The sequence below is a fragment of the Oreochromis niloticus genome, linkage group LG3 (genome assembly GCF_001858045.2).
Source record: "Oreochromis niloticus isolate F11D_XX linkage group LG3, O_niloticus_UMD_NMBU, whole genome shotgun sequence".
NCBI classification, from domain to species: Eukaryota; Metazoa; Chordata; class Actinopteri; order Cichliformes; family Cichlidae; genus Oreochromis; species Oreochromis niloticus.
The window spans coordinates 27,265,992-27,289,284 of NC_031967.2; the positions used below are offsets into that span (position 1 = coordinate 27,265,992).

At 38.4% G+C, this 23,293-nt stretch overlaps 1 protein-coding gene and 1 long non-coding RNA gene across 2 annotated transcripts in view; both read left to right on the plus strand.

Annotated features, from left to right (window-relative positions):
* The window catches only part of LOC106098998 (macrophage mannose receptor 1-like), a 29,795-nt gene that overhangs the window by 1,823 nt on the left and 4,679 nt on the right, over window positions 1-23,293 (plus strand). The window contains exons 2-4 of the mRNA XM_019354110.2: window positions 1,801-1,841; window positions 2,222-2,593; window positions 2,752-3,111. Coding sequence (XP_019209655.1) covers window positions 1,808-1,841; window positions 2,222-2,593; window positions 2,752-3,111 — 766 coding nt within the window. The 5' untranslated portion in view covers window positions 1,801-1,807. The remainder of the gene's footprint in view (window positions 1-1,800; window positions 1,842-2,221; window positions 2,594-2,751; window positions 3,112-23,293) is intronic.
* Window positions 8,347-10,838, plus strand: LOC106098997 (uncharacterized). Its single transcript, XR_003219163.1, has 4 exons — window positions 8,347-8,652; window positions 9,210-9,313; window positions 10,023-10,179; window positions 10,474-10,838. It is a non-coding gene; the product is annotated as an uncharacterized LOC106098997 (long non-coding RNA).

A 23,293-nucleotide genomic window follows, 5' to 3' on the forward strand; every position in this document is an offset into this window, starting at 1 on the left:
AATGAATGAATCAAGCGGCGATTTAGATTTCTATAGATGTCTTGGGCATTTACCCAATATATCTGTAAATGATGTTCATCGACTTGTCGATATTTATTCCCCCGTGCCTCAGAGCAAAAGAGAAAAGTGATTCAAATGTTATATTTCTCAGTATCTGTAAACAGCTGTCCCTCGTTTATCGCGGGTGTTATGTTCTAAAAATAACCAGCGATAGGTGAAATCAAGTAGACAATTTTATTTTTTGACGGTGCAAAACGTTTCGTGGACATCGTGGACATACAGTACTGCACTTCAGTCACCCTGCTAGCGATCGATGCAGCGATTCTGTACTGTACAGGAGAGACGTCACGGAGGAGATCGTCTGCAGCGATCAGGATGCAGGACACAATGTGATGTAAAAAAAAAAAGCATGCAAACTTGCACTAAAAAATCTGCGAAACAGCGAGGTGAAAGGTGAACCGTGTTATAGCGAGGGACCACTGTAATTTTGAAGGTAAGTCACAACATACCCTTCGTAAATACTAATGTATAGAAACCCTCACCATCAATCCTTTGTTTTTTGTGTGGCTTTTTTTCACGGTTTGTTAACATGCTGTGTAGGTGTGTACTTGACTAGCTGATATCAACACAACGACGGGGGAAACATCTGGTTTGACTATTCTTCACCTGTAGTTTGAATGCTGAACATTTGCCTGGTTAAATCATAAGACCAGTCACTATACAGAGATGTGCTTCTGAATGTGAACGATGTGTCTTCTGATTCTGTAATGCAGTTCTGCTTGTGTTGAGTGATGTAAACAACTGATCGATCTAAACTCTTTAAACGTCAAAACAGTGGTGAGTGTTCCCACCTTCTGCTCTTTGTAACTTAACGCGATCTTTCCGTTTTCGAGTTTTGGACATGATTTTGGAGTATATCTTCGCAGTAGCGATTGACCGCAAAGTAAAGCTACCGGAAATGTACAACCCCACATCCGGTCTCAAACCAGGAAGTTAGCATTTTCTCGTGCACAAGGTCTATACTCGAGCACAGACTGAAGCCCGATCACTCTGTTAAATAGTCCGGCTAAGATGGCGGAATATTAGCAGCAGGTGCGATGGCTTCAGCTCCAGACGGACGTAAACAAACATACAGAGAGAAACGAGAGGGAGCGAGAACATGACATCACGGGCAGGCCGACCGGTGAGTTAGAAACTCAGCCGGATTTGCATCAATACACAAATGTATTGAAATTACTCAAGTTTTGAAAATAGAGACTTTTCATGTATATAAAAGTGCAGTCTAATCAGAAATATGTGGAAATAAATGTAACCTGCCTCTCACGCAGACAGATGTATTATCTTCCAGGATGGTCTGCAAGTCTGAGTTGGATAAGTGGTTAAGAGGATGGAAGTCAACATTATGTATTATTTATAACTTATAATCGTTTAGTTGATAACCTGTACTAAGTACCCGAGTAACTGTAAAGTGGTTACTATAGTTAAATACACCTGCTTCATGGGGCTAATAACATCCAAACTGTGTGTATATTAAACTTGTTTCCTCAATAAAATACTGTCAGTTTGAGGTTTGAGGATTAAAAATGATTAGACGTCTAAGTAGCTGCAGCTGAAGTAGTGATGTCATGTTTCGTAATGGTTCACATTTTTTTTCTTAAACAAACTTTTGCACATATAATTCATATTTCCTACCATCATATATTGATCCATCTTTTCTTTCCTGACATAAAGTTTGCATCAAAGAAGTTCTGTTCAAATCTTTGTTTCCTTGAGCAATAAAACATCACTTTCATCTGTCAGATCAAAGATGCAGTGGAGTCTGTATCTGCTTATTCTGATGGGTAAGTGGATTGTTTCACCAGATATACTGTTTTTAATTTAAAATGAACACAGATTAATGTTGATTCATTAAACATTTGCAATATTTCTACCAATACATTCACTGAATATAGATTCATATTTATCTGGCAAAGCTTTTCTCCATCATCTAAATTAGTTTCTTGCAGCAGTAAATTTCTTTCCTTTTTTTGGGTCAGTTTTCTGTTGACATGTCAGCTGTATAAGTATCATTTTAGTGAAGAAGCTCAAAGACATTTAAAATGACTCGGCCAAAGTGTTTGACAAATCATTGCAGTCAGAGTCTGATTCATGTGACAGTTTTAACCTGAAAAGTTTAATTTGCTAATCAGATTTTTATCTATATGATATTTCTGAATTTTAGGTCAGTGTTGCTTCTTTACATGCCGCCTGTATGAGTACCACTTTATTGAAGAAAACAAGAGCTGGTATGAAGCACAGAGATACTGCAGAGAGAAATATACAGACCTGGCCAAAGTGTTTGACATGACAGACATGAGCAGACTCCGTAACTCCACACAGAATCAAGGAGAAGCCTGGATTGGACTGAACAACAACACAGATGGAAACAGGACGTGGCATTGGTCTCTGCCAGGAGTGGAATACATTCAAAATGACAGCAGCTGGAATCTGAATGGAAGAGCATCCTGGGAACATCCTGGGAACTGTGGGAGGAAAAGAGACAAGCTGGCAGATGTCTCATGTGACCAAATGAACTGGTTCATTTGCTATGATGGTGAGGAGATGTAAATAATATTAAATAATATTATAATATCATAATATAAAAATATAATGAAATTACAGAATAGTATTTTAAAGAAAAAGTTGCAGAATGGGTTTCAGGAGAAAAATTATTGAGGGATGTCTTTGTATGTTTTTCTCTTGGTTTTACAGAAATGAAGAAAGTCAATAAAACATTGTATTTGATTCAATATCCAAGACTAAATTGGACAGAGGCTCAGAGCTACTGCAGATATAATCACACTGACTTGGCCAGTGGACTCAATCACGTAGATGGAGAAGAAATTGAGGCCGTGATAAAAGGTTTAACCCCTCCATTTAACCTCTGGATTGGTCTGTTCAGAGACAGCTGGAGGTGGTCAGATGGGAGTGATTTCTCTTTCAGATACTGGGATATGGAGTTATTCAATGATGAACAAAGCAACAAGACATGTGCTATGACTCTGTTAAACAGATCAGGAAAATGGAGCTCTGATGAATGTGACAAAGAAAAACCCTTCTTCTGTTATGATGGTGAGTTTGTACAAAGGTTTTTCTCAGTTTTCCCAAAATGAAATGCCACTGTCATTACTGAGAAGATTCATTATAACATATCTGTATAGTCATTATTGTATCGTTATTTCCAAAGTTATGTTAAATTTATTATTGAAGACCCAATTTAATATCTAGTTGACAGTTTTCAGAAATTCATGCAGTTAACATTGGTAACCTTGATAATGAAAAAAAGTAAAGGAAAAGAACTGAAACTGAACTTTAATTTCTCTTTTTAGCTATAACAGATAAAATGATCCTGATCAAAGAAAACAAGACCTGGGAAGAAGCCTTGAATTACTGTGAAAACAACTACAAGAGGCTGGTTTCTATCACCAACCCTGAGGTGCAGGGATGGGTCCAGGAAACAGCCAAGAATGCTGACAGTCCCTATGTTTGGATCAGACTGAGCTACAAATGCACTCTGGGATTATGGTTATGGGTCAGTGACTACGTAGTCTGCTATGAGAAGTGGGCCACAGAGGGGAAGACTGAAGGGTGTGACATGTCTGTAGGCGTGGACAGAGGAGGACAGCATGAGTGGTTCAGTCGCAGGAATAATGAGACGTATAATTTTATTTGTTCTAAACAGTAAGTTTTAAACTTAAGCTCAATTACTGATTTCTTACAAACCTTAAAAATATCAAATCAAATAGTCAAATAGTAGGAATCACTTAATAAAATCCCCTGTAATTATCCTAGTTTAACTAATCTTCATTATGCTAATGCTAATGTGTCACACTGGTCTTGAGATGAATGACAGAAAATAGAAAAGGTTCTCTGGTGAGCATGTGGTGCAATCTCAGCTTTTGAATCAGTTCTATTAACATGTTTTTTTGTAAGTTAGTGACGCTTCTCTGAGCCACAGATTTACACACTTCTCACACATCATGTAGGCCTAATCAAAAACGCACTTATAACAAAGTTATTAGACAAGCAGATGGAAAAATAGCCACAAATGTAAAGACTCTTGAACTCTTGACTAATGTCAGGCTCAGTCACCATGGTTACAAGTCACTGTGAAACTCTGATTATCAATAAAATATCTTTATTGATTTATATTAATATGTCCACATAACATAAAGAATGTACTTCAATTCCAAAACCTTGTAAAAGAAATATACTGTTTATGTATATAGTGTTTTTACTGATGTAACCACAACAATACTGACATTTTTTAATTTAAAAACTAATTAATTTTGCATTTATATTTTGTTGTGCTTTTCAAAGATTTGCATGTCTGCGATTTCAAAGTCTGCCCTTAAGGAGATGATAGAGTTTAATGTATAATGTCATGTCCCATGTTCACTCTGGATCAATGAAACCTAGTGGACATTTAAAGACACAGAATAGTTGGTTTCAGATGAATGAAATATAGACAAAAATACTGCAAACCAAAATAGTGTAAAAGCAGAATGTTTATTGAAATACAGAGAGGAGCAGGAGAAAGAACGAGTAAGAAGACACTTTCTACATACAGTGAAGCAGAACAGCTTTGAGATTGATTGCATGAAATAATCACATGCTACACAACGTGAAAGTAGACATGAGGGCAAAAGTGTGACAGTTGGCAATCATGTTATAGTTATTCAAGATCAATTTCACACAGTTCTCACTGCAGAAAGTCATTCTCACCTTGCTTAATGCAGTTCTCAAAACAGTTCAGTTAAATTCAGTTTTATTTATACAGCACCAAATCACAACAAGTCCTCTCAAGGTGCTTTATACTGTAAGGTGGACTCTACAATAATTAACAGTTACGGTCTTGACTGTCAGCCACCACCGTAGGTAGTGTCTGCAGCTCATCAGGAACAGGTGGATGATAATTCTCAGGTGTGTTAGGCAGAGCTGTGTATACAGACACCAAACAAACACAGAGAAAAATGAGAGAGAATCTGGCAGGACGCCTGGAGAGGACTGGTGACCATGACAAGCTATCAGACCAAGCTGGATGTCCTCAAAGACATTTTCAGACATCAGTGAGGAAATCTGTCACCCAGACTTCTGAGTCACGTTGACAAAGTGTTACCTGCACCCAGATGAAGGTAACAGTTTGGCTCATTATAAGCTGCTGCTGTGCAGTTTAACATTATAATTAAGTAGTAATTACACAGTCCTGCCTTTGTTGCAACAAGGTTTTTAACACTGTAAATTTAGCTTTTGCTCTATATTTGAAAAGGTTCTTAAGAAACATTGCAGTTGGGAAACTGGGAACACTTTCTAATGATTTGATAGTGAATTTTGTCACCTTTGTTTATGCAGGACATGTGAGCCCTGTGATGTTTAATTATTATAGTTCTTGTGTCATAACTGTGGCACTGGTGTATTTTTCTTGGCTGTGTGAATCACTTCAGCTCACTTTTGATTGCTTATTTTTCAGTGCAGTGTGCAGTGGAGTCACATACTTGTGAAACATTTTTATAAGATGTATTCAAGTCTGACAAGATAAACAAAATAATTATATTTCGTTTATTTTGTATATTTCACATTTTAGAAACTAGTTCAAGAAAGTAGAGACTTGACCCAGCTGATGTTGACCTGCAGGGCCCATCACACCTGTACAGGAAGTCTGGTTTGGCTCTCTGTTCAGCATCCCTCATGCTTTGAGTCTTTCCCAGTAGATAATGCAGAGTTCAGATGGAGCCGATGTGGGCGAGGTCAGTCACCCGGCCTGATTGCCTTGATGTCCAGGTGTAATGTAGGATGTCACTTTAAGAGAGATGAACTTGACCTCTGTAACTATGAATGCCATGATAATAAGGTGCTGACTCTATGCCTCTGCAATCTCCCCAGGGTTGTGCGATAAGAACAGATGGCTAATCCAAAGAATCCACTTCCATTCATGTATCTGTTGTTCACTCATTTATTGCACAGGAAGCTGGGTTACACATCCATAATGTAAGTGCGTGGATATCGAGTGTAGTAAAGGGGTGTATGCCATGTGGTGAAGTGATGGTGTTTCTGTTGATAAAAGCATATAGACTTATTACATAATTATGTGAACAGAGTAAATTAAATATGTAATACAACAATACTGGGTAGGACATTCGCCCAACACAGGGGGTATCAACAAAGGCTAATTTCACAATGTAAATCAATCCTACCTACACACTTTACACAAGGGCCAGCATGAGAAATTAGTGACCACCCCTTAATTGCCACATGGCAGAGCCTACTTCGCAGTAAATGACAGCAACATTTGGCAAAGTGTGCACCACGGATTTAAACAAGTGAGGATAATGTCCGCAGCAAGAATAAACAGGACAGATAATAGAAAACTTACAGTCTCATGGACACACACCACTAACTCAGCATTAGGAAGAAATAAATCCACACGGTGAGTAAATCTCAGCTGACTGTCCCCGCCTACAGCTCAGACCCAACTCTTTGCATCAAAGCATGTGCCTGATGGGGAGATGGAACTGTGTCTTCTGATTGGTGCAGAGAATGGGTTGCCTCACCGCTGATTGGCTAACCGGCAGCTGTATACTCATATATTTCTAGATATATAGATATCAAGTAGATGCTGCTGCCTTAGTGACTACAGCTGACTGGCTGGCCTTTTTACAGCCGCACACAACTTCACACAGCAAAGGTACAATTCACTTAGTAAGGTCAGCCAGTAGACTCTGGTGGAAGCGCTGGAAGTCTGATGAATTGAGCCACTGGTCGTGTATATGCCTTGTCTCCCACCTGTATCTGAGCAGTGTGAACCCTGCCACCTGCTCGAAGGATGACCTGGATGACTTGGCCATAGGGCACGAGGGAGCTGCGGGTCCACGATGAGAACAATAGTTCCAACAGTCAACTCATTCCTTTTATGCTGCCATTTGTGGCGCATCTGGAGGGAAGGCCTTTTGTAGGTAATGTTTTTGTCCTGCTAAAAAAACTGAGCACTCTTGGAGACAAAATCTTATCAATCACACGCTTTATGGCACCTCCATTCTCGATTGTGGCACTTGTTAATCCGCACAGTAGGCCCCAAGGGACTGTTAGTTCAGAAGGCTGGAGCAACCTGTAAGAGCCATTTATACTGACACTAATTTATTCTCAGATTTTTTTCCTTTTACTGTTTCACAAAGGATTAAGAATGAAATGGCCACAATTTAGACTTTAATTGCAAGAAATTTTATTAAAGCAATATGGCAGGGCAGAGCAAAAGCAGAATCAAAAATAACGTTCAAATGACATTAATTATACTTATGTAATTAGCCTAGTCGTCTTGAAGGGCCCTTGGCCCCTATACAAGAATGCTGGATAGGGGTCATGTATAGGGGAACAGACCCAGAACACCTCCAGGTGTCCCAATTTATGTTCTGTCAGGTGCCCACTCGTCTCCACCGCTCTTCCTTTGGAGATCCAATCTCTGTGTTTAGATAAAATCCAGTGTTATCTGGCCATGCCCTATAATCCTCTCCATCTTTTACCATTTAGCCATTTTTTAACTAAGGCAAAGGTTTTTCTATTTCACGTCTTCATTTTACACCATTTTACTTCAATTATTTTGCCTTTAACAAAAAGAAAGAAAGAAAAGTCATTCAAAAGAAAATTCATTTTACCGCAATGCCTTTTAAACCAGAACACTTTTTCTTCATAATTGTTTGTCAATCCTACTTATTCAATACACAATCCCATTCTTACTGAATCCTCCAGCTTAAATGTCAGAGATTCAGAGATCAGTGTGTCCTGTGTTTGATCTCATTTACTCAAAAACCCCCTCATACACACTAGGTGTATTTTTTCTTTTGGAGCAGGCTGAAGACATAGTTCTGGCCTGCAATCCAAGGCCCAAAGCCACAAAGTCAGAGTTATTATCTGGTTACAAACAGGAAAAGGTGGTCAGTCAGAAGAACAAGCAGTCAGTCACATATCAATCTTGCCTCTTCCTGAGAAACCTTCTCACCCACCTTGATATGCCTTGCATTAGTAGGGAGTGTTTCCACACCAGATTCTGGGAATTCAACTCTCAAGCTCTTCCTCCCCTGTTTTCTCTCTCCAGATTCCTCCTTTCTCTCCCCTTTGTAGAGAAAGGCTCAAATCATCACCAAACAACTACTGCCAGTACTCAGGTCCAAATAGCTGGCAGCTGGACTTGAGTGGAATCTCCACTGCCAAATGGCTGTGACCTGTATCTTACACAAAACACAAAAGGATGCAATAATTAAAATGGAAAATGATGCACTCTAAGAAATGACACACTGATGTTGGTAGCATTATGTAAATGTTTCATGTTAAAACTAATGCCACCAATTGATTTTTAACTTTAAACACAAGTATGTTGTTTTGAATTTAATTAACAACATAATATTTCAATACAACAAAATGCAGTAAATTAAATCCAACGTAAAAAGTTCATTTCAAATGAAGAGCACTTTAATTTAAAGAGGATTGTCCTAATAGGCTCTCCGTACTTCTGAGTTTGCACATGTGCAGTGTGGAAGTTTGATCATCCGCCATTTTCAACTGAGACTTGCATGTGCTTAGCATCCTGGATAGAATCCATCGCCATCTGAGGATTATTTGGTAAGTACAAAAATTTAAGGATGACAAATTTGATTAATAAATATCTGAAACTTTCGGGAATACTTTTTTTTTTAAACAAATGATGCCTGGTAAATTTTTTAACACTCTAGCTTGTATACCTCTCTCACATGTTAGAAGTATGAAAACATTTAACAAATATTGTTGAACCTGCTTAGGTGTAATTTTCCAAAATCTTTTGCGATTCCTGTTAAGGTGAGACTTGCCTACTAAGACCGACAGTTTTAAAATTACTCCCAACATCTACCGCACCTGCTGCCTGACATCAGTAATGACCACCGGGAGCGCCAGCGATCCTGTAGTTTGAAGAATGAAATGAATGTGTAGCGTATTTTAGAAATGTGCATCAATTAAGTTGCTACATTGTTTGAAAGAATTCGACTCCATGTTGATTTCTGGTTTAGTGTCAAACACAGGGATTTAAGCGATTAACACTTTGATTTGTAAAGTATAAGACATGTGTTCATCTGTTGTCATTGAAGTGCAGTGTAATGATGTGTAATACTGTTATATATAATGCATTTAACTCCTTGTATCAGTTTCCATTGGTTATCATCGCTACCGAAGACAGGAAATCATCAAAGACATGCCATTCATTGCAGAGGTCAACAACAGTTGGCCTGCCCTGTTTTCAGAGACTGAGGTAATTTGAAGAAGAACAAAGTACTGTAAATTGTTAATTTTAAAAGATACAAAATGTTTGACTGAAAGTTGTAACATTCTTGCATGTGGCCTCTAATAAAATTAATAGAGAATACTCTCTATGTCATGATCCTGGGTCCTTTTGACCCAGCGTTTTGTGTTTTCTATTATTGTAATTTTGGTTCTGTTCTTCCTCGGTTAGTGTTCATTCTTTTCTACCCGTGTATCCCTGTGTTTAGTCTGCGTTTTTGAGTCTGTGTCATTACGTGTATGTGTTTCCTGTTTTACTTTAAAAGTCTCTGTCTTATCTCAGTGTGTTCAGTTTACTTTTCCCCTGTCTCGTCAGGTCGGATTACTCCCAGCTGTGCCCTCCTTTTGTGTCTCATTCACTCGTTATCCTTCTGTGTATTTAAACCTCGTGTCTGCCTCTGTTAGTTGCTGGTTCGTCTGTGTTGTTTCCCCTCGATCTCCCTGCGTCTCTCCATGTGTGATTTCCCCGGACCTCCCTGCATCTTCGTTTCTGGTTTGTTTTGTTAGTTTTACCCAGTTTAGGTTTTCCTGTTCATGTCACCTGCCATTTCTGTTGATTTGCACTCCCGTCAATAAATATTCACCTGCACCTGAGCTGCTGCTTCTGATCCTAAATAATTCCCACACGGCTTGCACCCGCAAACCGTGACACTCTAGTTGTAATTTTTAATATGTTTCAGGTTGTTGCGGAGTTCACCCGCATCACCATGGTCCCTTTGTTGTCGACTTTCATGGCCAAGCTTGACCACTACGCTGACCACCTTCTTAGAGTGTTCAAAAAGAAGGGGGGGGACAGCTAAACGCAATATCAACTTAATCATGGCAGCCATGGATGGGGTATGTATTTTAGTTGACCTTGATTGAGCTCTGAAATTATTTGAATGCTTCTTCAACTTCTGTGTCTGTCATTAATCAGAAATTTTTTTCAACTGAATATGTGTATATCTGAATATTTTGTAGATACATGTGAATCAGTGACATGCAGTCAAGTGAGGCACCTTAATGAGAAGTAAAATACTAACAAAAGAGAAATTCAATTTGTACACTAGATTTTAAATTTGCTTTCTGTGTGATTTCAATATTTTTATGGTCAAAATTGCTGTCATTACGGATTTTCTGTTCAAATACAAGGTAAAACGCCGAGAGGAGGAAATGATGATGCTGTGTCTCACCGCGGACACACACATGCGCAATCCCACTGCTGTTTCTCTAAATCGCCAACGTACATGTTTGATTACACATGCAATACAGATGATGACTTGATGCAGACTACCTCATTTATTTGACGAATGTGTGTTACATGTTTAATGTTATTGGTCATAAATGTGCTGCAAAAATGCATGGAGTGAGGCTAATGGAGGGCAGTGCTGAACCCTAAAGGCAACATGTATAAGAGGTACACGTATATGGATTCACAGTGTAATCACATTACACTGAGAGTGCCATTGACACAGTGGATAAAGCAGCGCACTTAGGGAACATCAGTAAATTTCACAAAGGACAAATTGACACCAAATCAGTCCTAAGCAATGAGACGCACCAATTTTATTTCAATGCATCTCCTATTTATAAATTAATAATTAATTAAATTAAAATTAATGATTTTTCTATAATTGCTTCCAGGTCATTTGACCAATTTATTTACTACACACAAAAATGAGACACACCAAATCTAAATAAATTTTAATGCATCTTCTGTAGGGCTGGGCACTTATCGCATCGCTTATCAATATTGTGATAACACACATCCTATGTGATTAAAATGATAGACTGCTTTCAAACCTCTATAAAAAATATATATGATAATTTAGTTGAGACTATTACTTCCATTAATGTCAAACTTATCATCAATTCAATAAGATAAATAACTGCTGGTTTGTCTAAATAGCACATTTGCTAAGTTTAATTCGCAGTATTTGTATTTGTGAGGCTGCATTGATAGATTTATAGGCAAAAATACTATTATGATCTTTTATTGTAACTCTTTTTGTTAAGAAGCTTGGAAAGAAAAGCGTCTGGACTTCTTTAAGTTGCTTGAAGACGTTTCATCTCTCATCCGAGAAGCTTCTTCACTGAAGAAGCTTCACTTTTCTTTCCAAGCTCCTTAGACTACGATGACCTGGATGACTGAGAACCTTCACAGACTTATTGTTATCCACAAAATGTCATGATAGGATTTTTAAGTCCATATTGCCCAGTTCTAATCTTCTATTTAATTTTAATATTTTTAGGGGCACAATTATTAAATATATTGTTGAACAATCTAGAATTGATTAAAGCAAAAATGAAAGCTTTCACGTAATGTCAAAATTGAAAAGCTTTGATTTTTGGGTTCATATATTTGTTAATCTGACACAGACTGCATCATTTCACTAACAGCAGCATAAATTATCGAGGGCCAGGAGTGACAAAATGAATTAACTGTATTTACTATTAAATAATTTATTAAATGTTTCCTTAATTAATTTAAATTGGAATTAATTAATTAAAGAAATATTTCAGTAATGACTTAAATGTCCGTTTGTTTCATTTAAAACATTTAATAAATTATGTATTCATTTATTTCCAATTTTATTTCATTAATGATAGGGACGGACTGATCCGATATACAGTATCGCTGTCCAATCCTGACCTAAATTACTGGATCGGATATCGGAGAGAAAAAAAAAAAAGAAATCCGATCCATTCTGGAGTTACTTCACACTGAAAGCATTTGGAGCCTCGCTACCAGGGGCGGATCTAGAAGGGTGGCATGGGGTGGCAAGTGCCACCCTAAAATGATCCCTTGCCACCCCAAGTGCCACCCCAGTTTTGCATATGACAGTGTTGTTTATTAAAATAAGATAGCATTAACAGTTTGAGCGTAGCTACAGTCAACAGTGAATATAAATGCTAAAACTGAATATATTGCATAATGTTCCCCCCCTCCACCATTAACAAGTGGTTCAGCCCATAGCAGGACCGGCTTTTTTCTTGTTTTCAGTAGCAAGTCATGTTTATTATTGTGCCAGAGCACATTTTGAACAACACCATGGGAATTTCGCTTTTTACACAGGTGGTTGGATGTTACACTCTGGAAATGGAAGGAAGGTGAGTGTTATTAACCCTCTGTGGTCCACGGACACGCTGCACCTCCAAATCACATGACTGATGTAAGCTGATGTAGCAACAAGCTGCAGCGCTGAGTCTCTATTTCAGCCCACATTGAAAGTTCTGACTTCAAAGTTTTTAAATTTTAATTACAGGCCAGTAAATCCAGAGTTATGATAATATATATAAGCCATGCTTTTTTCTAAATACTTTCATCACGTTTTTGTGTGTGTGTGTGTGTGTTTTAAGCGTTTTCTAAGGACAGCGCGAAAACAGTAAAGAGAGGGGAAAAAAAAAGCCACCGCTTTCCTATCGGTGGAAAAATGTACCATGTCGACCAATTAAAAAAAAAAAGTCAACACGTGGGATTTGGTTGTTTAGGAAGAGGGGAGAGTTTTGGGAGTGACGGTAACGGCAGCGAGACAGAGCGAGCGAGTGAGAGTGAGAGAGCAAGAGAGTTTTTTGATGTGGGAGATTTGTGACGTTTAGTGTAGAGTGTATAGTTAGTGTGTTGTGTTGTCTTGTGTAGTTGTTCTGTTGTGTAGTCCTTGTTTTGTTTTGTGTGTCAGTGAGGGCACTAATGAATGTCACAAAGGCACATTTGCAATGTAAACATTGTCACTAAGTAGAAAACCAGCGGAGTGATACACCTGTTGTCAGGCCTGCAGGTTTATCCCTGTGCTGTTCTCTGTCTTTTGGTGGACAAGCTTTTTTTTTTTACTGGCACACATCATTTGTGGGGCATCTTATTGCGAAACCTGATTGTTCTCTCATTTTAGTTTTAGTAATATTTTTAAATGGTTGTACAAAATGAAAAAAAACGGCAGGTGTATTGGCTGCATTTTTAGATAAATAGTTGTATATGTTTACAAAATGTACAATTTATATTTGCATTTCAAGTTATAAAAATTTGCTCAACATGTCTGTGGGTTTTTTTACAGTAAAAAAAATACTACTAGGATTTTAAGTTCTTTGTGTGATTTCAGATCAGTAATACTAATGCAGTATGTCAGTGAAAAAAACAACTAAATTCAGTTGAGCTGAAACGAATGATACCAAACAAGGCAAGGGGAAAAAATAAAATGAAACAGTTTGAGGGTGAAATACAAACGTAAACTCAAAAGGAGTCAAAAATGGCCGGTTGTATTTCAGACCTCAGTGGGTTAATCCAACAAATCATGAAAAATTAGGTTTAAATTTTTGTTCATGACAGTGCAGATTTCTGACATTTTGTGTAATTTAAGCATGTAACAGTGTGATTGTTTTCTAACAAAAAACAGTGTGAAACTTAAGTTAGACTTGTGTTTGTAAATGAACCGCCCCATGTTGTGTAGCTTTCTGGATTTTATACTTATTGGGCTACATATTTATTTATTTATCATACAGGCTATACAGTACATAAAATCAAAACTCACATGCTTTATGTAACTAAAGTATGTAATTATGTGGGCTACAGACAATAATTAAGTTATAGACTATATTTATGTGAAAAACGTGTATGCTTACTGCATTTGAATTATTTTAACCATATGTAACCACCTGCATATGTGTTTGAAAAAAAAGGCTTTGATTTTGCCACCCCATTTGATTTCTTTGCCACCCTCATGCCACCCTAAGAAAATTTCTCTAGATCCACCCCTGCTCGCTACACGTTGCCAAACCAGGTGTCGTGCAAAGGTAGGCATCCCCGACAAAACCCGCTCCCCCCGCGCCGAGAGCACCCGCTGGGCACAGAGTGCAGATCCAGTTTACTCCGCCTCCATTACAGACAATTAGACGTGGAAGTGGTGAAGTTTCAGTTTTGTGAAAAAGTGAGAGTCATTACATTGCCATTTAGTTTGAGGGTTACAACAGAAAGTTATATACTTATTGTTCTCACGTGGTATCGGATGGGATTATTTAACAAACGACTGATAATTATTTTTATGCTCTTGTAACTTTACTGTATAAAGAGCTAAAATTTCCAAAGTTTCAGGAGTAGTTAGTCGTTATAAGGAGTGTTTGTGAACTAAAAATCAAGAATGTGGGATACTGTTTGTCTGTGATTTGGACAGCCCAGCGTGTGCTCCTGACACAGGGGAAACAAATTCTGTCGGGGGATAACCACCCCTGCACGACACATGGCCAGACAGTTTTGATGTTCACAAAAAAAAAAAACTATGAAAAACAGTGTTTTTCATAGTTTACTTTTGTTACATTTTGTATAGAAATGACACAAAATTCAGTCTCAAGTTAAATGTGATAGTAACAGCTTACATCCATCCTGATAGAAGATGAGTGTCATGAAGCCGTGTTTGCATTTATTTGCACTGCTTTCCACTCTGGATGTCTATTTATGATAAACTTTAAGTATAAATGGGTCCATTCTACAACTTGTTTTTTTTAAAGTTGTTGAATATAAACATTATTTTGTGCTGATATTGCACTTTTTTTTCTGAACCAAAGAGATTTTGAAATCTGCATAAAATTGCATTTTAAATTACTTTTTGAATATTAGTTTAAATATAGGTTACTACTTGACATTTTTTTTTTTAATTATTTAAACTTGATATGTTTATGACATGATTAGTTTATCCTCCCTGGAGTCACTCAGTCTTCTCATGTCTGACAGTTTTAACCTGTAATGTTTAATAATCAGACTTTTATGTTTATCATATTTCTGTTTTTCAGGTCAGTGTTGTTGTCAGTGTTGTCAGGTCTGTCAGAGACAGCTGGAGGTGGTCAGATGGGAGTGATTTCTCTTTCAGATAGTGGGATATGGAGTTATTCAATGATGAACAGAGCAACAAGACATGTGCTATGACTCTGTTAAACAGATCAGGAAAATGGAGCTCTGATGAATTCAATGATGAACAAAGCAAGAATAAATGTGAAAGACTGAGGAGTGTGGCAGGGCTGTGGGCATGCAGAGAGGAGGACAGTATAGGTGGTTTAGTCAGACATAATTTTGACTTTTTCAGTAAAATCCCTTTGGACATAGTAGCACAGGATGAATATCTAAGTTTTGAATTTATTTTCATGTACATGTACATTTTCATGAGTTTGGTTCTTCTTATTTTTTATCATTTTGTGTTAGTGTATTCTTCTCTCCTTGATATCACATGAATCTGTGATATCTCTGCTTTAAGAGAGAGGTTGTTTTGTGTCTCTTGTTTTTAGATCTGAGTTCATGCATGTTTAGTATTTATTGTTCTAACCTCCCTTGTTTTTCTCATGTCCCAGCAAACAACTCTAACAGTGTCACTGAACATTGTATCCGGTCTTTAAGTCTGATGTCACTAGTCATGTCTGGGCCCAAACTTCGCTGCAGGTCCCTAACTCAAAAGATCACTGCAGCATTACGGAGAGTTAAAAACTGTCTAAATTATTTCATCTATAATAAAATGATCAGTGTTGCTGCTTTACCGGGTGTAACAATTAAGTTTAACATCCACGCATCCATGAAAATAGAATTTATTCAGTTTAACAGAGTTAAAAGTTTTTTTTTTTTTGTTTTTTTTTAACCTGTCCCGTTTGGTTCTTTTAACAGAGTTAAAAGTTAATAAGAAGTTAGCTCGCTAGTTTCCAGCTAAACATGATATACCAAGTTCTGACTGTGGGATTTCTGAAAAAACTAAAACATACAGCTCTGCTATCAGACAGAAAACTAAACAGCAGTGACGTTTCTGAACGCCACTGAAGTTACTGAAGTTTGGTTAGCTGGTATATAATGATGTGCTACGTGATCGCTAGCGACATAGCTATGTTAGCATAAATATAAACAGTGAAGCTGGAGGATGAGCGCTAACTTTTTCCCACTCAATAAACGTTATCGTGAGGGTTCCTGATGGTTAGAGACAAATGCAATTGTATGGCAGGATGCTGTAAACGCAGCAAACTTCAGTCAGGACAACAACTGAGATAATCCATCCACAATACGAGGCTAGTCATTAATATACTGCTGCATGGGCTAAGCTGTAGTTCAGGGCCGTGCAGAGATGTTTAAAGGGGCGGGTGCTCAAAGTTAAAAAGGGGCACATTGAACCAGGTTGAATAACAACAACACACATTCATCAACAATCTAATATGGGATTGCATCATACTATATCACTGTTGTGAGGTGGTGACAAGGCAAAGCAAACGTAGCCTATGTTTTACCTGATGGGTACAATGTTGCTGTTGAGGGGTTGCTGCTGCTCCTGCTGCTGATAGTGCTGGAGGGCAGGGCTGTGTTGATCTGAGATAGTAGACAGTAAAAAGTCCACAGGAGAGATGGTAGCTGATTAAACAAGTGTCATGAGATAATAACAAAATGCAAAGATTGTTGACAGCGCTTGGAACCATAAGGCAACAAAAAACTGTGAGAAATAAACTAGGCTCTGCCTCTGAATCACTCTTTGCTTCTCTTCCTCCTTCCATCCCCTCATCTCATCTATCACTCTCCACTTTCTGTCCATCTGAGAACAAGGCACAACTTGCTATTGCAATAAACTATTATTTAATTATCCACACTCAACAACTCTTGCTCTTAATCTATAATAAAATGATGACAGAAAAATGTTATAGAAGCAAAACATTCCAGTTGTGCTTATTATTATTTTTATACTGGAATACTTTTCCAACAACTGGTATGTGTGTTAATGTTACCTGTGCTCTTTGTAATCCAGCTGCTGAGGGATCCACTGCCTTTAGTAGCCTCACACAGCTCCTACTGTTTCCTCCTCATGTCCTTACCAGCCATGTCTGGACAATGTTATATCATGAGTAATAATTTAAAAAATGCATATACAGAAAACACACACATGCTTGCACACACAGTGACATTTCAGACCTTCTTCAGAATACTGTATATACTATGGCCACAAGTTTGCATCATGGTGCTGATCCAGAATCCTTCCCTTATTATTTATTACTAGAGCTACAATAATAAAGCAATGAGGGAAAAAAAGTAATAAATATGAAATAATTCAATCAATATAATTATAATCATCAAAATAATTTATGATGATTCCATTTGTTTCACTATCCACTCTGTGCAGGCAGAAAGCTTATTACATTTTTAAACTGTAGAGATACAATAATTTTACTGCGGTAAAATCAGCATTTTGTCTTATTTAAAATATAAATCTAATATAATCTGTTTCTTAATGTATGATCTTTAAAATACAGCATGTGTTTTTTAAATATTATAATTATAATAATCCATAATTATGTGGACATGCATATTAGATCGTTTTTAGTGAAATATAAGCCCTCCAGAAAGGCAGGAAAAGCCCTGTAACTTACTTTAAAACTAAATATGTTCCTAAAATGGTGGACAGAGCTACAGACCCATGACAGCCTTACCCAGTGAGCCAGCAGCTATGACCAGCACTACTTGTGTGGCAGTTAATAAAAGGACAGGTAATGTCTGTCGCGCTGTTGCACACACAGCACGCTCGTTTGTTTCAATTCGTCAGTTGCCACAAGACAGCTTACCAACGTGTACGTGATAAGCTAATACTCCTGTGTGCTTTAGACTACAGTGTGTGCTGTACACCTACTTACTGGTTTTGTCACATCAGTCTGTGTCTCTGAGTTAATTTGAGCTTCTCCTACAGCTCCGGACCAGAAAAAAGGGGGGTGCTCTTTGTGAGCTCGTTCCCGGCTCGTAACCAGCGCGTTCTGCCGTCAAGGGCAATCATTGGTTAATGGTGGTCATGTGACTCATGCAAGCCAGATCCTTTTATTTAGCAAAAACTGTGATTAATAGTTAAATATTATTTTTGAGGGGCACAGACAGGACTCCGCAAGCACACACACATTTAAAAAAAAAAAAAAAAAAACCTCAACAAAAGGGCACTTTGGGCACCCATCAGAAAAGGGGCGGGTGCTCAAGCCCCCCCCGCACGTCCCTGCTGTAGTTACATTTTAAAAACTGAGCTTTAAAATGATTAGCAGTAATAAAAACCGAGAGAGACCGACAGTGATCACTGACTGTTTTTAGGGGCTTGTTGAGATTAAATAGAACAAGATACAAAGCATTAAAACATGTTAAAAACACAACATCCTAATTAAATGCAGGGTAGTTTGGGCCCAGAAGCAGGATTCATCACGTCATCATTTAAAGACCAGATGGTGAAGTTAACTCAAAGCATTTTCCTGTACAACTTTCGTCTAAGTGCTGAATGTTGCATTCAGTAAAAATTATAAATGGGAAAGACATATTTCCATTTCCTTTTCTCTTTATGCTCTAAATAAATATTTCTGTGTTGATCTATTTCATTGTGGTTCGTTATTCAGCTTGAGTCCGTCTGGGAGTAACATGATGACGAGCCTCAAATGTCCCAACAGCTCCATTTGCACTCTTCCTCTCTATATGCCTGCAAATATGAAGGGAAACACCTGCAGTCAGAAGGAGAAGGACAAATCCTGAATCGGAGGATGAGAGAGAGAGAACCCCCCACCCCCCCAAACACACACACACACACACCTACACACGCACATACACACATACACTAATGACGCTAAATTGTTTGGGTATATATTTCCTTTTTTTATCAAGTGCTGATGGGAGTTTTATTTTTGCTACAGAAATAAAGAAAGACAATAAAACGCTGAATTTGATTGAAACATTTATGAAGTGGACACAGTCTCAGAACTACTGCAGAGACAGTCACACTGACCTTACTGTTGGACAAGACCAGCGAGATGAAGATTTAGATGAACTAACAAAATTAAATTAGAGATACTTGGTGCTATGACTCTGTTAAGGGTTCAGGTCGTGGGGGAAGTAGTCTGAGCAGGGAAGCCCGGACTTGTGTCATCTTGGTCACATCTTCGAGCTCATTCAGGGGGACACTTAATCATTCCCAAGTCACCCAAGTCCTGGGTCTGCCTCAGGGCATCCTGGTGATGTACCTCACATTGGAGGCGTGAAGGAGGCATTCCAGGCAGATGCCTGAACCACCAACTGGCTCCTTTCAATGTGGATTAGCAGCAGCTCTGTCACCTCATTGTTTCTCATTTTCACTACCCTACCCTCGTGACTGTTGGGTCTGCACTTCCACAGGCCCCGCTGGTTTAGAAACTTATTCCCGTTAATGACAAGGAAGCAAGAATATCAGCGATCGATCGATTTTACTTGCACAAGGGAGGCCCCGGTCGGTGTCTCAGGAAAGCACTCTGAATCCAACCACAGATGACCTCGACCCCGGCCTCCGCTTGCCGCCTTTTATTGAAAACAGTTACAGTACACACAAGCACCACCCATTGTAAAACCCCCCTATGGTTCTAAAAGATAAGGTACTGTGTGTGTATGTGTGTGTGTGTATGCATGTCTGAGAATCTGAGTGTGTGTGTTTGTGTTTGGAGGTGAGTTTGTGTGACCTCCTGCCCACAAAAGGGTCATAAAAGCAGGAAGCTTACTAAACAAGAAAACAGAACCCTCACATAGGATGTGTCCCATAATAAAACACTACAGCCTCCCCCACCAACAGGCTGGGGAGGGCAATAGAAACAGAAGAATGTCTTTGATCCTATAGTTTGACAATACAAACACAATGACAACATTTAACAATTTGACTCCAACAGTGACTGAAGTAGGGACATTGACCGGTAAGCCCACAGCTTTATGCAATAATCTTGATTTAGCTGATAACCTGTACCAAGTACCTGAGTAAGTGGTCAAACCCAGAGTGATAACAGATTATTGTTCCTGGAAAGACTTCAGTAAAAACTGTCAGTCAATCCGTCTGTCAGGGGCAAGGACATAGATTTGGTTTTGGCATTGGTGGGGACGGTTCATTCAACCACCGAACCCTGCCCTGTTTCTTTTTTTCCTTTTTGTTGTTGCTTCTTGATAAAAAAAAGGAGAAATATACTTGCCTACATATGCTATTCTACATGCTTTTAAACTATTTAAAATTCATAGTTTTATATGTGAATTATATAATGTTAAATTACTATTAAACAAATGACTGATTTTAGACTTTAGTTTACTTCAGCCATCCATCCATCCATCCATCTTCATCCGCTTTATCCGGGGCCGGGTCGCGGGGGCAGCAGCCTAAGCAGAGAAGCCCAGACCTCCCTCTCCCCAGCCACCTCCTCCAGCTTATCCGGGGGAACACCAAGGCGTTCCCAGGCCAGCCGAGAGATATAATCCTTTCGATGTGGAGGAGCAGTGGCTCTACTCTGAGCCCCTCCCGGATGGCCGAACTTCTTACCCTATCTCTAAGGGAGATGCCAGCCACCTTTCAGCCATATTCCATATAAATCAGGTATCATACAAAAATAAAAATAGCTTCAAATACAGTCAAGACAATAAAAGAATATGACTTTAAGGACTTAACAACATTACTTCAGTTATAGTACACCAACATCTCTTATACATTAGCACTAAGGGAACACTGAATGACCTGGTGGGTTTTGTCCATAAAACTACTCATCCAAGATTACCACAAAATTATCAATTTCACCCGTGATCTTGTATCACCATTACTCTCTGAGCTTTGTGTTGGTTCTTCTGTCACCTGACAAATAGGACATACATGACAATAAGAATAAAATGTGGAGCTGCTTCAGTGTTTCTGTCAAATTGTGCAGACCTTGACTCATCAGTAATGTTTGTAGGGTGAGTGCATTTTTAAAACAAATTGTGCAAACTGCACTACAAGGTGGAATATTTGCAAAATCATGACTACCTCATGATATTTTGCCTCAAAAATGAACCCTATGAATATGTCAGTACGATGAGGATGAAATTATTGTGTCACCAACATTTTAACGTTAGACATATAATTTTAACAGCCTCTGTAAACTAATATCCTGACTTGCTCGAAGCTGCCGTTTTCTCTCACAGCTTCAATCAAAATTAGAAATGCTACTCTGGGAGACTGAGATAACTAATAGAGCTGCCTGTTGTGCAGTTAGTTTCCAAAACACGTTATTCATGGTTACATACACTTTTAGACTGATGTGGGCCAAAGCCTAGCATAGCCTGTAACGTTATTAAGACGGACACATTTTATGAGTGAACTTGGCTTTAAGTGACTTACATGTTTCTTTGAAAAATACTTTCTTATATCCAGGTTCTTCCTTTTTGCTGCCATCCTCCTCTCCTCCTTGTAGACCCTCGCAGAGCAGGATTGCCGCTGCTAAAACTAAACAGAGCTCCCTGAAAGGCACAGCCAATCACATTGGCCATATTTGTCACATGACGTAGGACTCCAGTAGAGAACGCAATTTAACTCTTTCTGCACCGCTGGGTGAATGAGACGTTGACAGATCGTTTTTTTCTTTACTCGAAGAGATCAAATTATTGGTGGGGACAATTCAATAATCGCTGGATCATGGTGGGGACATGTCCCTTCCGTCCATGCCAAATCTATGCCCTTGGTCAGGGGGAAATAGAAAGTAGCACAGTTTTCATGAAATTGAGTGTATGATTTGTCACATTGCTATTAATCTGTTCTGTTTCTGTTTCTATCAGCAAAATTATTGAACCCAATGTCTTTAGTTGTCAGTGTTTGACATGACAGACATGATGAGACTCTGTAACTAAACACAATATAAAGCAGAAGCCTGGATTGGACTGTAGAAAAAAAAATGTCACAGCTGGTGATGCCGGCACACAAAGAGGACCCAAAAAGCAGATTCAAAACAGAGGCTTTGAGTGATGTGAACAAACTTTATTTACAAAGACATGATTTAAACGTAAGAGACAAATATTAATAAACATGGGCAGGGGGCTATATACAGGGGCGATAGAGGAGCATGAGCACAAAAACTATGAACATGAATGAGGGGCTATATACAAGTGTGTGACCTAGGTGCTGAGACTAAGAAAAAGACTATATACAAGGACCTGAGAATAACACTTTAAATAACAACATGAGCTTGATAGACGAAGACATGAACGTGGCAAAAAGGAAATCAGAGCTAGAGCATGGGGGCCGAGTGGAATAAGGGACTTGACGAATAAACAGGGATAAGAAAGTGGTGGTGGTGAGAAACATTGTTTACAGGTGGAGGTGCATGAGAGGGGGAGGAGTGGCTGCAGAGGTCCGGGTGAGTATCGGAATGATCCTCCTGGAATTCAGAGTTCCAGGAGGTGAGGCAGGGAGGCAGGCAGGTGAGAGCAAGAATGGAGTCCAGATTCTATTCTATTAGCAGTTTAATAGAAGCAGGCTGTACCTGATGATTTGGGGTTTTTTTGTTTTTTTTACAGAAAACAAGTTGAACTAATAAAGTCTTTTAGACAAACTTGCCTGACAGTATCATATTAAAGTCTATATGCACAATGAAAGTCACCTTTTCACTGAGCATGATATTTGTTTCCCACTCACAGCACAGAATTTGTTTACAACTAAAAGCAGAAGTAGAGTTAGAAACTCAGCCTAATTTGCATCAGTGCACAAATTTACTAACATTACTCAACTTTTGAAACCACAGACTTTTTATGCATATGAAAGTGTAGGATAATCACAAATGTGTGGAAATAAATGTAACCAGCCTCTCACACAAACAGCTGGAACAACCTCTGAGTCAAACCCAGAGTTAGATTATTGTTATATACACCTGTATAAAAAAGCCAGTAAAAAAAAAGAAGTAAAAAGACGTCTACAGATTGTTGATGCTGTACAACCAACAGTGTGTGTTCAGACAGTTTATAGTCTATGATTCAGACTCATTTGTTGGAGCTGAATAAAAATCTAAGAGGACTTTTTGGAACTTTGCTGAAACAAGTTTAACTGTGAGGCTGATGGGACCAAACTTATTATACTGAACTAAAAGTAAAACTTAAACCTAGATGTGAAAATAAAATAGTTAAGTAGAATAAAAATAAAAACTGGACTTTTGAAAAAAATAAATCAAATTTAGTGAAATATTTTATTACATT